General features: G+C 40.9%; 1 protein-coding gene and 1 non-coding gene across 2 annotated transcripts in view; one reads left to right on the top strand and one right to left on the bottom strand.

The window, feature by feature from the left end:
• Positions 1-1059: 1059 nt before the first annotated feature.
• Positions 1060-1132, bottom strand: Trnar-acg. The gene has a single exon. It is a non-coding gene; the product is annotated as a tRNA-Arg (tRNA).
• A 272-nt stretch (positions 1133-1404) lies between these two features.
• Sacm1l (SAC1 like phosphatidylinositide phosphatase) overlaps positions 1405-15935 on the top strand; it is a 64104-nt gene continuing 49573 nt past the window's right edge. The window contains exon 1 of the mRNA XM_021206008.2: positions 1405-1567. Coding sequence (XP_021061667.1) covers positions 1536-1567 — 32 coding nt within the window. The 5' untranslated portion in view covers positions 1405-1535. The remainder of the gene's footprint in view (positions 1568-15935) is intronic.

Raw genomic sequence — 15935 nt, forward strand, 5'->3', positions numbered from 1 at the left:
TAATGATCTTAAATCTCAGACAAAAAAATTAAAGAGCAAACAAAACCTACTGTTAGCTGGGCAGTAGTGGTGCATGCTTTTATCCCAGTACTCAGGAGGCAGAGGCAGGGATCTCCGAGTTGGAGGCCAACCTGGTCACAGAGCAAGTTCCAGGACAGTCAAAGCTACACAGGAAAACCCGGTCTCGAAAAACAACCCACCATAACTTCTTTAAAAGCAAATTAAATCCTCAGAAGTGTAGAAGCCTGGTATGGTATCTTGTACCTTAAATTCCAGCGCTCTGGAAAGCAAAGACAGCCATCTGGCCTGGTCTATATCCAGCAGTAAGGACTGCAGGAGTGAGCCACACCCCTTGGTCCCTGGTCTAATTCTGCCCCCAATAATGTCCTTTATTTGATACAGTTTTAATAAACTCTTGGGAAGTGGGGTATGTTTTCTAGGACAACTTAATCATCGAGTGACTAGTTAATGAATAGGCTGAACCCCGCTCCCCGACCCACCTTTGTCACATCTGTTTCTGGCTATCTCAGGTCTTACGTAAAATGCACATGTACTCGTTTTTCTGGGCCTCTTACTGCGAAATTCCCGAATTTTTAAGGTTTCCTTGTGCAGTGGAGGCTAGGTTGGCTCTGCAAGCGGAGCTAGCCAAGGCCGCTGGTAGCGGTCCCCCGGGCCCGCAGCCCGGGCCCTGTCTTGAAGAGCAGAAGCTACGCCCTTCTCATGTCAGTGCCGCCTGTGTTCTACCAGCTAGGAGCTTTCGGTGAGATTTTTTTCCGTCTTCGGGTGGGAAGACATTGGCCACGCATGTCCCTGTCCCTGATTGCAAACCTCCACTCTCAAGAGTGTTTTCGTAAGTGTACGTTCACAGTCTCCTGCGCAATTTTAAGAACAGGGGAGCTAGGGAACTTGCAAACCGTTTTAGATAACTCCGGGTTTCAAATACAGCCAAGAAGGTATTATTTTGCGCAAAGCAACATTAAAATGTTAAGACCTTGACAATCTAGCTATGATTCTTTTCAAGCAGGCCTTGCAACGTTCAGAAAAAGAGATTGCACATATCGAGCCAGCCAGGAGTCGAACCTAGAATCTTCTGATCCGTAGTCAGACGCGTTATCCATTGCGCCACTGGCCCAGTGCTGGGGAGGCCTCTTCCGCGATAAGTGATCTCCAATTACACAGCTTCACTATGTTTCCTGCTTCTAACTTCAGTCTGGTCGGTTCGTTGAATGTCGCAACTCAGCGCAAAGCCACCGGGACTCCGCCTTTCTCTGCAAAGCGTTTCACCAATCCCCAGAGGCGACGTCACGGCGTTCTTTGGTCGGCTCCAATCCGCGCATCGGAGGCGTGCCTCGCAGGTCCCGACTGGCTCACTGGTTTGTCCGCCGCCGGCTCCCGTGCTCGCCCGAGAGGAGGACCCGGGAGGGGGTGGGGCCAGACCGAGGCTCCTTGGCCACCGCACCTGGGGAGCGGTCGCACCGGAGCCGGGGTGGCATCGGAATACACTGCGGGTGGAGCGAAGAGGTGGAAGGTGCACGATGGCGGCCGCAGCCTACGAGCATCTGAAGCTGTGAGTCCCGCGGGCTGCGGCCGCTGACAGGAAGGGCTGAGGGGCAAGCGGGCGCCGAGGCCCGGGCGTGTGCGGCCCGCACTGGCCAAGCTCGCGGGCTGGGCTTTCTCCGTCCAGCCTGGCTGCAGCGTAGGCCGGTGTCCCGCAGCCTCGCCCGCCCCTGGGCCTGGCGCGGTGAGCCGAGCCGGAGTCCGCAGCACAGCGGCTGCAGCCAACTTTCCCTGGGTGGCCTCCCGGAGAGGCCTTTTTGACTGAACCTCCGGGAGTGCTCTGGCGTCCGCCGGCAGAGCTAACCTTTCTCTTGGTTTCAGGCTTTCTGGGCCTGGGAGTCTCAATGACGGGTCCTTCTTAGGGCGCAGCAATAATTTAGTCAGATGTCCGAAGGGCCGGTCGAATTTACTGTGCTTATTCCAACAGATTGCGTTGACAGCTACAGTAGGCTCGCAATGTTGACTTTTGGCAAAGCCAGATACTTGAGGTTTTGAGACCCAACCTCCGGTTGTTGAGAGGTGCAAAAAAATAGACCTTTACTTTAGCTTGTCCTGGGTTAAAGGGGATGGGGGATAATTTCTCTTGTGTTACCCTCAGCACCTGCACTCCTTGTTTGTGAATAACTTCGCCCTAACCGCTTTAATAATTTACCATGGACCATAGTCTGGGAATGCCTTTAGTAGCAGAAGCAAATATAACTTTCGAAAAGCCAAGTTAAAATATCCTGTTAATTAGACACAGGNATCCCAATTCGTTTGCAGGGAAACAAATGTAGTTTGGGTGCGCCCTATGAATAACTGATAGTGTAAAGTTAGGAGTCCAGAATTTGGAGGGAGGCCATCTGCCCAACACTTTTCATGTTTTGCTTCTGTTCACCCTTTGTGCCTCTTCTGCTTGCTACATACAGTTCTCTTTGAGAAAAGCCCAGCGCCACCCTTCCTTCCACATTTCGTTTAGTTTTCCTTTGTAAAGTGAATAATCACCCTATTGGTGACAGTTGAAGCAAAGTGTACTTATTGGTCTATGTCGGGCCCGAGTCACATGTACTTTACTGGCAAATTAGGTTATTGTCCACCTGATAGTTGTTGAAGGGCTGAACATGATCTTACACTAAGTCTCAGGTGTGTTTAAGCAATTTGGAGCCTTGCCTTGAAGTAGCTCAGCCTTAGGTTACAGGATATTGTTGAGTTTTCCTGCATCGAAGAATAATTGAGATGGATAACTTGAGAATTAGGAAGATTATTTTTGAGCTGCCCAGGCACTGAGTTTAACCACTCCAGACCTCAATACAGGCAGGCATCCTTGATTCCTGGGCAGGTTATTCAGCCTCTGTGAATAATTTTTTATATAAAATAAAAAAAAATAAGAGTGTTCATACTTCAAATCCTTACCATCCTCTCCAGTCCAGACTTCACTACAGGCAGACACCATTTTGTGTGTACACAGAAGAGAAGGGAATTTATCCTTTAGAAGTGGGAATGATGGCTTTGTATTGAAGTGGCAACTGTGAGTCTGGGTTATATGGACATCGTATCAGTCTTTAGGGCTTGGATGCTTCTATAAATGTGAAGATAGAACTTGATTGCAAGGGTTTCTTCGGCAGGGAGTTTGTGAGTTAGAATCTGTTTTCACCCCTCCCCCCTTAGCCACTCTATTTAAACTTTTAAATACAACCCTGGACAAAGAGTATTCTGTTTTAGAGGTGCTTGTAGGCTGGATCAGTTGCTGAACTATCTAGGAATGGTGGGATTTTTAAAAATACCTAAAAAGAGCAATATGAGAAATTACTTTGCCAGGTGATGGTGGCGCTTGCCTTTAAACCAGCCCCAAGAGGCAGAGGCAGTGAGTTTCAGGCAGCCTGGTCTTGAGTGAGTTTGAAGACAGCCATGGGTACACAGAGAAACCCTGTCTCAAAGAATGGAGAATTATCGTATTGTAGATGTATTGGTATAAAACTTCCCGAAGTGTTGAAGACCTTGGATATTAAATGACAACTTCTTGCACTACGTCACACACTTTGTTCAGCTCATCTCTCTGCCTTCTTAAAATCTCACCTTTTAGACGTTCTCCTCTCACCCTTCAATTCCTAGTTACAACTCCACTTCTATTCTATTGACTACAGGTTCCAGCCCACATTTTTTAACTCCCTGAATTCTAAGTTCTTTATAATTTTGTAACTTTACTGCCTGTAAACCATGCTAAAGGTTGCGGCTCCTCTTCTAACTTCAATCTTGGGTTTGTATTTATTTATCTTTCTGCCAGAGGGCTTTCTCTGTCTCTCCTGTCTACATGCTGGTCACATCTGGAGTAAAGGAGAGCGGTCTCAGGTAGTTTAGTCAGAACAGACTTGGATAAACTTCTTAACGTTTCTACTAGCTTTGTGTCCTGGGCAGGTTATTCAGCTTCTGTGAATAATTGTTTTATTTTGAAAATGAGTATTTATACTTTATAAGGTTTGTGGATGAAGTATTCAGAGTATCTCATCGATACCTTCTCTGAGAATCTTGTTTCCCTTCGTTGACTTCTTTATGGTTTTTGAAGCCAAAAAGTGAGGATTTATTGTCACACTGTTTGGTCACCAAATATCCATACAATTCACGCATCCTGTTTACTCTTAGACAAGAGGACTGAAAGCTAGAATGACCAATCCAGAGTACTGTTTGAACCAGAGATATAATAGTTACATATACTTTGCTTGAATGTATCTAAAGTGTGATCAATAGCTTAATGCCGCCTTCTCTCTAACCCTCTTCAGTACTTCTCATGAACCTCTGATGAGCATTGACTCTGTAATCTCCCGAGTAAATGAATTTTTCAATATAGAACTGTTTGAGAAGAACAGAGTCTGGGATAATTTGGCATGTGTTCTTTCGAAGCAGCTAGGGGTGAAGAGCTTTCATGTACATTATTGTTAGTGCTTCTGTGTAGTCATAGGTTGATTTTAGTCTGCCTTCATTGAAGAGTGTTACATGGTGTCCTAGTCAGATAAGTCACACATTAAGCATAGCAGAGTCTATGTGTTACATTTACTTTTACAAAAAAAAAAGTGTATATACATATATCAGCCCACAAAAGCAACTCTGAGGTTGCTAGTGGCAGTTGAAACAGTCCTGTGTGGTCTGTTTATTTTGTTTTATTGCTGTCATTGTTGTTGCTGTTGTTTTCAGAAGTAAACTACTATCTGATTCATTATCTAATAAACATGTTCAGAAAATAAGCTATTCCTCATATCAATGGATAAACTCCTTGTACCTCTTGCTGTGTTTGGGTCCCTTGGCCTTGTTTTGTAGAGGTGAAGTGCCCCGGATCATGTTCAAGTTTTTGTCTTTCACTGTTTGAATTGTTCCAGCTGCTTGATTCTACTGTATGGGTTCAGAACTCATTTGGGCATAACAACTAAGTGTCTTTCCAGATCAGTGTAATAAAGAGTGATGTGCAATTAAAAAAAAAAAAAAAAAAAAAAAAGCATAGCAGAGTCAACCTTGAAACACAGTTGGCCAAGAGTCTAGTGATCTTTCCATTACACTGCATTATTCAAACGACCTTTACTTCTCTTATCAGATTGCTTTCTCCTTACTCTGTGGACAGTCAGGTGTAAAACTGTGTTACTTGTAAGAGAAAGCAGTTGACACATGGGTTTTTCATCTAGAAAACCGAGTTTAGGTTGTTTTGTTGTTTTAAAAGACAGTGCTACTGTAACCCAGGCTGGCTTGGATTCGTGATTCTTCTGCCCCACCATTTCCAAGTGCTAGGATTATAGATATTGGTCAACATGCCTAGCTAGCTTTTTTTTTCTTCATTTTTTTTTTTATTAGATATTTTCTTTATTTACATTTCAAATGCTATCCCGAAAGCTCCCTATACCCTCCGCCCGCCCCTGCTCCCCTACCCACCCACTCTGACTTCCTGGCCCTGGCATTCCCCTGTACTGGGGCATATAAAGTTTGCAAGACCAAGGGGCCTCTCTTCCCAATGATGGCCGAATAGGCCATCTTCTGCCTAGCTAGCTTTTTAAGCTACTTGCATAAGCATGAATAATGTTAGACACAATCTGAAATTGCAAAAATAGAAAAATGCATTATAGGAAAAATGTACCACCCCCCTTCCTCCTTAAATGTCAGCCAAAACAAGATGTAAGGCAAAGAATACTTTTAGTTGTATCTAGCTTTTTGACATTGTAAAATGTCTTTATCATCTACAAAGTTCATACTTGAGAACCGTGTTGTCAAGTTGCACAAAAAGAAAAACAAACAAACATATAAAAAATGTGCTAGGTAAGTTTATGGTTGTGTATCAGGCTGCATTCATAGCTATTCTCAACCACATGTAGATCACATGCTGAATATGTTTATTAGACACTGAGTCAGGTAGTAGTTTACTTCTGAAAACAACAGCAGAACAAAAAAGAAAACCCCTCAACCCCTCTTTTTTCTGAGCTGGAGAGATGGCTCAATGCTTAGGAGCACTCGCTGCTTTTCCAGAGGACCTGTGTTCATTTCCCACCTCCCACACTGGGTAGCACACAGCTGCCTTTATCTCTTGTTACAAGGGATCCAAAGCTGCCTCTGGACTCTACAGGCACTTCCATTCATTTATTCACCCATTTACCTGCCCGTTCATTCCCTTTCCCTCTCCTTCCCCCTCCCCCATCCCTCTTCCTTTCCCTCTCTCCCTTTCCCTTCTCTCCCTCCCCCACACACTCACACTTCACAGGCACCTTCATTCACTTAAACATACACTCATATTTGAATAATAATACTAAAGCAAAAATCCTTTTAAAAAAAGTATGTATAACTTTAGGGAAAAAGAAAAATACTGTTCCTCAGGAATTTGCCTTTCTTGCACACTCTCATTATGGTAACTGCCCAGTCAGGAGAAATGTGAGGCTTTCCCAGTCTGCATTGAACATATATACAATGTGTTTTATACAGTGCACACTCAGCGTACTCATATAGCTTTGCATGGAGGGAAGGTTTTCTTTATGAAATAAGGCACAGACGATAGGGATTTGTGTCCAGGGGACATTAGTTAGGTGGAAGTTCATAATAATGAGTCCTATTTGAGAAAGGGTCTCCTGAAGCCAGGTTGGCCTTGAACTTGAGGATGACTTGAACTCTTTTCTGATCTTCCTGTCTGTCTCTCACAGATACTAGGATTACTGGATAGACTGCTACACTGACTACACAGGGGGTTTGAAGAGTTGGGATCTGAGGCAAGTGCTGGTGACACACGCCTTTAATCGCAGCACTGGGGAGGCAAAGCCAGGCAGATCTCTGAGTTTGAGGCCGGCCTGGTCTATAGAGTGAGTTCCAGGACAGCCAGGGCTACACAGAGAAACCCTGTCTCAAAAAAAGCAAAAACAAAAACAAAAACACCCAAGCAAACAAAAACAAATAAGGAAGAGTTAAGATCTGGTTTGGAGGAGTCTGATTGTTAGTGGGTTTTGAGGTATATAGGGAATAGATAGGATGAGGAAATTTTGAAGAAGGTAGAATTGATAGGAATTAGCTTTCTATAGACACTGGCTGGTTTGGGGATTGTATTGGGCTTCTGGTGAATCTGTGCAGTAAGTAAGACACTCAGTGAGAGACTGAGATGATATGATATTGCTGGAACCCAAAGGAAGGTTGAGTAAACACCTTCAGCATGTGGTATACTGAGGTCAGAGGGCCCTTTATATCTGAGTTCTTCCCCCTAATCAAACTTAGTAAAATATTGTCTGTCTTTCCTCAGATATAGGTTAAACATTTTAAGACCTTAATTTTTTAAAGGTTTCTGAAGAAGTATGTTGCTACAGTTTCATGATACAACAGTCATATTTCTAAATAAATAGTAATTTTTCCATTCATTCATTCATTCATTCACTTTACATCCCAATCACAGCCCTTCCCAGTCCCCACCCTTTACAAATAGTATCTTTTAATTGGTAATATACTTGAAAAAATGTACCATCTTAACTATATGTGTTCAGTTCTTGCAAAACTACAACTCTGTGCTCCTTAAATGACTCTCTCTTCCTCCATTCCTTCCCACCCTGGCAACCACCATTCTTTTATTCCTGAGGATTTAACTTTAATTTCCAGGTGCCTCATTTAAGTGAACCCACTATTTTTCCTTTTATGACTAGCTTGTTTCAGTCCTATAAAGAGCTTCAAAGTTCAACCATCTTGTAGCATGTGTCAGAATTTTGTTTTTGTTTTTTTTTTTTGAAGACTGACTAGCATACTATTCATGGTGGATAGTTTTATATTGCACTGCAGTATAAAACACATTCTGTGAGAACACATTCTGTGAAATGCATCTTTAGACAAGTTTCATCATATTGTGAATATCAGAATGTGCTTCTACCAGACCAGATGGCATAGCCTATCACACACTTGGCCCATAGGGTATCTGCTGTTGTACATATAATCCGTAGCTGACCAGAATGTTATATAGTGTGCACATGTGGCACATACTTTGTAGTCCTAACCCTTGGGAGGAGGAAACAAGGAGTTCAAGGATAGCTTCAGTTATTTATCCATCATGAGACTCTCAAAACACCCAACACCAAGTGAATTAAACAAAAATGTTAATGCCGTGTGTGACTGCCATGTACCACATTTTATCCAGTGATGGCATTTAGGTTGGTTCCATATTTTTGGCTATTACCATTCTAAATGTGGGTATAGCAAATCATCTCGTCCGTCCTTTCTTCCCTCCTCCCCTTTCCCTTTCCTTCCTTCCTTCATTTATTTTGTTTTTCAAGATAGGATATCTCTGTGTATTCTTGGCTGTCCTGGAACTCACAGTGTAGACCAGGCTGACCTCAAACTCTGAGATCCTCTTGCCTCTGCTTCCCAAGAGTTGGGAATTAAAAGTGTGTGTCACTACTGCCTGACTTCTTTTAGTTATTTTATTTTTTTTAACTTACTTTATTAGATATTTTCTTCATTTACATTTCAAATGCTATCCCGAATGTCCCCTATATACCTTCTCCCCACCCTGCTCCCCTGCCCACCCACTCCCACTTCTTGGCCCTGGCGTTCCCCTGTATGGGGCCTATAAAGTTTGCAAGACCAAGGGGCATCTCTTCCCAATGATGGCTGATTAGGCCATCTTCTGATATATATGCAGCTAGAGACATGAGCTCTGGGGGTACTGATTAGTTCATATTGTTGTTTCACCTATAGGGTTGCAGACCCCTTCCGTTCTTTGGGTAATTTCTCTAGCTTCTCCATTATTTTAGTTATTTTTAACACATATACAAAAGTAGAATTGCTGCCCAGCTTGGTGGCCATGCCTTTAACTTTAGTCTCTAAAATAAAATAAAATAAGTCAGGGGATTGCTAGGTCATATGACAATTCTAATTTTAGATTTTTGAAAGACTGACATTGGCTGCACCATTTTATTATCCCATTAGGAAAGCACCAAGATTCTAATTTTGTGACATCTTTGCCAACATTCTTTTTCTGTTTTTCTCTTCTTGGCAATAACCATGAGTGAGAAATGGCTGGTAGTAATACATATAAAGTAGGTTAATTCCGCACATTTTCCTTTTAAACCATGCAACAGAAAGTGCAGCTTTGTGTACTTCAGGGACAGTGGTTTGGGCAGTAATGAGACACTGCCTACCCTTATTGTGATTTGTCAGGATTTTGAAAGGTCAGTTGTGGCCTGAAATAGGATGTGTATGTTGCACGGGATGTAAAGTTATATTTTCAGATACTAGAAAATCACAATGGAAGAAAATGATTATGATCATGATGCTTAAAGTGTGATACCACTTTTCTTTAAATTTAACAAGATCAATAAAAGTTTTTTTGTAATTAGAAATTTTTTCATCAATTTTTGATGATGAAAAATTTGACATTGCAATGTTTCTATTGCAATGGACTTGGACTTTGCAATCAAGGTAAGTTTTTTTGTTTTTTGTTTTTAATTATTGCAAAAAAAAAATCTCTGTAAGTTAATTTTACAGTCTTGTGTTGGGTCACATAGTAGCTAGCTATCTTGAGATACATGTGTGCCACAGATCTGATAGATTCTTTATCTTGTTTTCCATGAAGCCTAATCATTTTGCGTATTTGCTAGTTGAGAGTGCAGTATAACCTGATGATAGGAACCTTAATTTGAGAAAAAAAATCCTGGCAGAACTTGGCTTTAGTTGTATTTTTTTAAAAATTAAATTTCTCATTTGAAAACATAAAATTTCTCATCAGAGATGATACTAGGGGAGGAGATAGGGAGAGAAAGGGAAGGGAAGGGAAGAGAGAAGAAAGATGGGAAAAAAAAACAAGAGTAGACTTGCTTGAGATATGAAGCCTACTGTTTAGCTTTGTCCTGAATGACCTAGAAGTCTTATCTTAATTCACAGTTTGATTTCTGAGTATATTAAATGAACATTTTTATATTACTGGTAAGATTTTTTGTGCTAGGGTAAAAGAAAATATTTAAAATAGTTTGCTCTGTCACTAAGCCAATAAAAACATCCAGTAAAGACCTCATAAAAGAAAATAATGCAGACGTTTGCTGACTAAACATTCGCTACCACCCTCCCCCACAAAAGGATTCAACTTTTACTTTTCTTCTTTTCTTCTCCTATGAGAAAAACCAAGCCAGATAGCTTAAGGCCAGTGCCTTTGTCTGCAGAGTGGTGACAGGTGAAGATTTAAAATAAAACAGCAGTGAAAACAAGCACATCAGTAAAAATTACACTGCAGAATATTTAGTCAGTTATTTTTGACTATAAGTACTTAATTTTTTAAAAATCCCATCAGCTTTTGAAATGAAGTCTCAGGAACATAAAAACCTATAGGACAAAATTTACTACATAAGGCATATTTCAGATCAGGGTTAAGTCCAGTTAATGAGTGGTAGGAAATGAACAGCAGGAAAGAAGACAGCAAAGCCAATGACACTGCTTCTGTGACTAGTAGGTTTCTAAGTCATAGCTCCTGCCTGTAGAAATGTCAGTTAGCTGACATCATTGTTTTCAGTCCAAGCCTAGAGTAGCATTTTTAATTAAGCAGACTTTTTGTTGTTGTTGTTTTTTTTTTTTTTTTCGAGACAGGGTTTCTTTCTCTGTGTAGCTCTGGCTGTCCTGGAACTCTGTAGACCAGGCTGGCCTCGAACTCAGAAATTTGCCTGCCTTTGCCTCCCAAATGCTGGAATTAAAGGTGTGCACCACCACACCCGTTAAGCAGACTTTTATTGATACATTTCACCTGATTAAAGTCCAACACTAGTAAGCAAATATGCCCTGATACTTCCCAACCTCTCAAAACAAAGTAGACCACTGTCCATCCCGAGACTTCCTTCTTGCATAGTAGAGAAGGCCACTGTCCATCCTGAGACTTTCTTCCTCTTGCACAGTAGACTAGACCATTTGTTAATTTTTGCATCTAGGCTTTCTTCCAAACAAATTGGTGCAAGTTTTCAATATTTGATTTTTTTTTTTTTTTTTTTTTTTTTTATTTTTTTTTTTTTTTTTTTTTTTTTTGAGGTAGGGCCTCACTGTGTAGCCTGGCTGGTCTGGAACTCACTATGTAGATCAGGCAGTCCTCAAACTCATCCTCCTGCCCATGCCTTCTGAGTCCTGGGATTAAAAGCATGAGCCACCATACCAGGCCCAACCTTACTTGATTTAAACCACGTAGATTTTGTGTTCACAACCCTAAACATGTGTTTTGTTTATAAATAAGAAATAAGAGAGAATATTTTTAGTGATATTATCATAGTAGTTGCAGGGCAGTATCTATCGTTTGATCTCTGAGATTATATATTGAATAATCATCGTTGTATTACTCGACAAGAAAATGCCACTTAGAGACTTGGGGAGCCTAATGTTGGTAACAATAAGGCAGCATTGTAGGCCGGGGTGTTTCTTTCTTATCTCACCAAGTCAGCCCAAGAAGGAGCATTTTTGCCAACCACAGCAGACCTTTCTATAAATGGTCTCTGTTCACATCTGTTCTGCCACTGTTTATTTTGCATGGATCACAACAGTAGCTCTCTGCTAGTAATTAAAGAAGTGTCTCTCCTCTCCACCTCCACTCTGAATGGAAGTGGTACAGGAAAAGTCCCCTGCAAGTTGCTTGAAACCAACTTGGTAGGGACTACACTCTTGGTAGCCAGAGCAAGCAGTTGTGGGCCTAATGTAGCTTCCCTAAAATGTCCAGGGAGTTTTCAAAGTGCTGCTATAAGGGTTTTTCTGATGGCTGATTAGCTAGCATAGCAGTTTTTAATTTGTTTTTTGTTGTTGGTTGGTTAGTTTGGTTTTTGATTCTTTGTTCTCAAGACAGCCAGAGCAGCAAGTGAGAGTCACTGCAATTGGCAATTAGAAAGTCAGATTACCTCCTTTCTCCAATATCTTTGCTTGTTTACAGGAAGATGTGCTTAGGGAAGAAACAAAAACTTAACGGATTTATCATTAACAGTGAGTTAAAGAGATTGTGCTTTAACAATGTTTAGCATATCTGTAGTGTCCTAGGGAGAGGTACCCTAATCCTCATTTGACTACTTGCAGGCACATTCTGGCCAAGGCTTAAGGTGAATGTTAATTGGGCTCTATAGGAAAAAAAATTTATTGTGTTATTCTATTGCTGCTTTACCAAATTATTACAAACTTCAAGATTTTAAAAAATACAAATATCTTGGTTAGTTAGTTTGCTTTTTGTCAACTTATACAAGCTGGAGTCATTGGGAAGGTGGAAATTCACTTGAGAAAATACTTCTACCAGAATGTTTTGTTAAGTAAGTCTGTGGTGCATTTTCTTGATTAATTATTGATGTGGGATACCCAGCCCACTGTGGTCAGTGCCACCTCTGGGCAGGTGGTTCAGAGTAGAGTAAGAAAGCAGGCTGAGCAAGCCAAAAAGCAGCTTTCCTCCATAGCATATGTTTTCGTTTCTACCTTCAGGCTCCTGCCTTGGCTTCCTCTGATGATGGACAGTAACTTATAAACCAGATAAATCTTTTCTTCCTTAAGTTGCTTTTGGTCTTGTGGTTTTATCCCAGTAATAGAAAGCAAACATAACACATATTATCTAACAGCTAAGATATCAACAGGCCTGTGTTTAGGAGGCTGATGGAAGAACTGATTTCCAGGCTCATTCACGTTGTTGACTAAGTCTGGTTACTTGGGGTAGAGAAGCCAGTGTCCACATCTCTTTCGGCCGTCAGCCTGAGATCAGTCCTAGTTTTAATGGTGCCTCTCTTGTCCTTGTACCCTAAGGGCTATCAGTTGCTGGTTAAACCATTCTCAGATGGGACTCTCTCCCTCTGCCACTTTCTGACGGTTTTTCTTGTCTTCTGCTTTTAGAGCTGGCATGATCATACTCGGTCTACTCCTACTACCTGAGACTTATTTCCTCCTTTTAAGGGTAATTAAGTAGTCTTAATTCCATCTTTAGGACAGTGCCTACATAATAGGAAATAAGAATGTTAGGGGAACTTAGAATTCTGTCCACTATAGTTACTTTATAACTACTTTTTTCCCCATAAGACTGTTATTTTATTTGTTTATTACATTTTGTCTGTGGTTTAATTGTTTAAACTTTTAGTTGTAAAGATGACTGCCCCCCCCAAAATAGCAGAGTATAATCTATAATCTATATCTGCTGCCTTTTAAAAGCTAATTCTATGCTACATTGTTAGAACTAGAGGCCCTTTATTTTTCCTATATTCATAGTTTTGTTTTGTTTTGTTTTGTTTTTTCGAGTCAGGGTTTCTCTGTGTTTTTGTAGACCAGGCTGGCCTTGAACTCAGAAATCCGCCTGCCTCTGCCTCCCAAGTGCTGGGATTAAAGGTGTGTGCCACCACCGCCTGGCTCATATTCATAGTTTTATAAATATCAGATTTTTAAAAAATTATTTTTATTTTATGTACATTGGTATTTTACCTGAATACATGTCTGTGTGAAAGTATCAGATTCCCTGGAACTGGAGTTACAGCGGTAAGCTGCCATGTAGATGCCGGGAATTGAACCCGGGTTCTTTGGAAGAGCAGCTTTCTTGTAGAATCAATGGGCTTGGTTCCTCCCCCATCAGTCACTAACTAAGAAAATGCCTTACAGCCAGATCTTATGGAGGCATTTTCTCAACTGAAGTTCCTTCCTTTCAGATAACTCTAGATTATGTCAAGTTGAATAAAACTAGCCAGCACAGATGCCATTGATCAGTTTTTATAAGTTTTGATTTCCCATGTAAATAAAGCTTGTAAGCCTGCTTTGATTGACCGATTGTGGATGGCTGCTTTGCTAGTACTGGGCTGGAATAAGTAATTCATTGTTGTTTTCTTCATACTAAAGCAGCATAGGTAATGAGCCATATCTTCTCACTGTGCTTGTTTAAAAGTCAGGTGAGAAGAGCTTCTTTGTTAATTGATGTGAACCTTATAAAAAATTTTGTGGAGTGTCTAGGACACTCAGAGTGAGAGACAAGATATTCAGTGATAGCACTGGCCACACATGAAAGCATTTCACATGGCTTTTTCAAGTTCTAAGTTTGCTTATGCCTCAGAGAATGCAGTAAGATGTTCATTCCACAGAACATGTGTTTAAAACCCTGAAAGACTTCTGGCATGGATGATCTAAATGATGAGGGTTTTCAAAATGCCATCATTGTTTAGAGAGAACACTTTTTTCAAAAAACTTTATGTCTGTTTTTCAGGTTTACTCAAAATTTCTCTTGTGTTATATATTTTATTACCTGTATTTGACTCCCCATGCTGATGTAATGCTTAGCACATAATTTTTAAATGGACATTACTCAGTAAATGTAGCACTGGAATATAGCTTATATACACATAAAATACTTTATGCAGATGGGTCTCAAGTTGAGGGAGGTGAGCAGGATCTTACTGTGTGGCGGAGGCTGGGCTTGAATGCAATGATATTCTTGCCTCAGCCTCCATGTGTTAGAGACTCACAGGCATCTGCCACCTTCCCCTCGCTCTGGAAAACCATTGTTTGAAATGACTTGTACCTAGTTAAAGGTAACTATTTGTGCTGGCTAGTTTTATGTCAATTTGGCACAAGCTAGTGTGACTTGGGGAGAGGAGCTTTCCATTAAGAAAATGCTTCCCTGAGTGTGGCCTGTCATCAAGACTGTAGTGCATTTTCTTAATTAGTAATTGTTGTGTGAAGGCCTATCCCATTGTATGTGGTGCGCCTCTGGGTTGGTGGTCCTGAGTGCTGTAAGGAACTAGGTTGGGCAAACTAGGAAGGAAGACTCCTGCATATCTGTATCAGCATCTACCTCTAGGTTCCTGCCCTGTTTGAGTTCCTGCCTTGACTTCCCTGGACAATGGACTACAAGCTGTAAATTCTTTCAAGTTGTTTTTGGTCCTGGTTATTTCATCAGAACAGTAGAAACTGAAACTCAGATAATTTCCTATGATGAAATAATCAGGAAGTCCCTTGTTTGCTTCAGGACTTACTTTTTCTTTTTATTATAAATATTTATTGAGGGCTGGTGAGATGGCTCAGCAGGTAAGAGCACCCGACTGTTCTTCCAAAGGTGCAGAGTTCAAATCCCAGCAACCACATGGTGGCTCACAACCATCCTTAACGAGATTTGACTCCCTCTTCTGGAGTGTCTGAAGACAGCTACAGTGTACTTACATATAATAATAAATAAATCTTAATAAATAAATAAATAAATATTTATTGAATATTGATGTTTAGTTCACATGGCCAATGGCACATATTTAAAATATATAGTTTGGTAAATATGGAGATGTTATACTATCATCTCTGCTGTTATTAAGATACAGAGCATATCCTCCACCCCACAAAATTTTCTGTGCACACAATCTCCCATTTTTTCCCTCCTCAGCACAAGTTAAACACACATGTACTGTCCTGGTGGGACATGACCATAGTACTCTGGGTATTTACTCAGTAGATAGGAGTCCATTCACTGAATGTTTGTGCAAGATTGTTGGTTGTGGTAAACATTATTTGGGTGTTTCTTCCCCACCTTAGATCATTTGGTTCCCAAATAAAAGACACGGAACCTTTATACTTATAACAAGCTTTAAATCACTAGAGCTAGGCAGATATCAGTCCTCTGTGCTATTTTGTCTACTTCCCTGTCAATAATTCTGAGATATCACTTGCCATGCTCTACCTGGGTTGCTCCTATTCCAGCAGGCTGGCTCTCATGGCCATGTGCTCACAATCCTCCTACCCTATGGCACCTTCTTTCTTCTCTTCTTCTCTCTCTGCGGTCTCTGCCTCAGACCTCAAACCTGGGAACTGAACTATTCTGCCCAGCTACAGGCTGTAGACATCTTTATTCAACAAATAATTTTTTATTTATTTATTTATTTTTTTATTATTATTATTTTCTTTATTTACATTTCAAATGCTATCCCGAAAGATTCCCATACCCC

This window comes from Mus pahari, chromosome 10, assembly GCF_900095145.1.
Source record: "Mus pahari chromosome 10, PAHARI_EIJ_v1.1, whole genome shotgun sequence".
Classification (NCBI taxonomy): domain Eukaryota; kingdom Metazoa; phylum Chordata; class Mammalia; order Rodentia; family Muridae; genus Mus; species Mus pahari.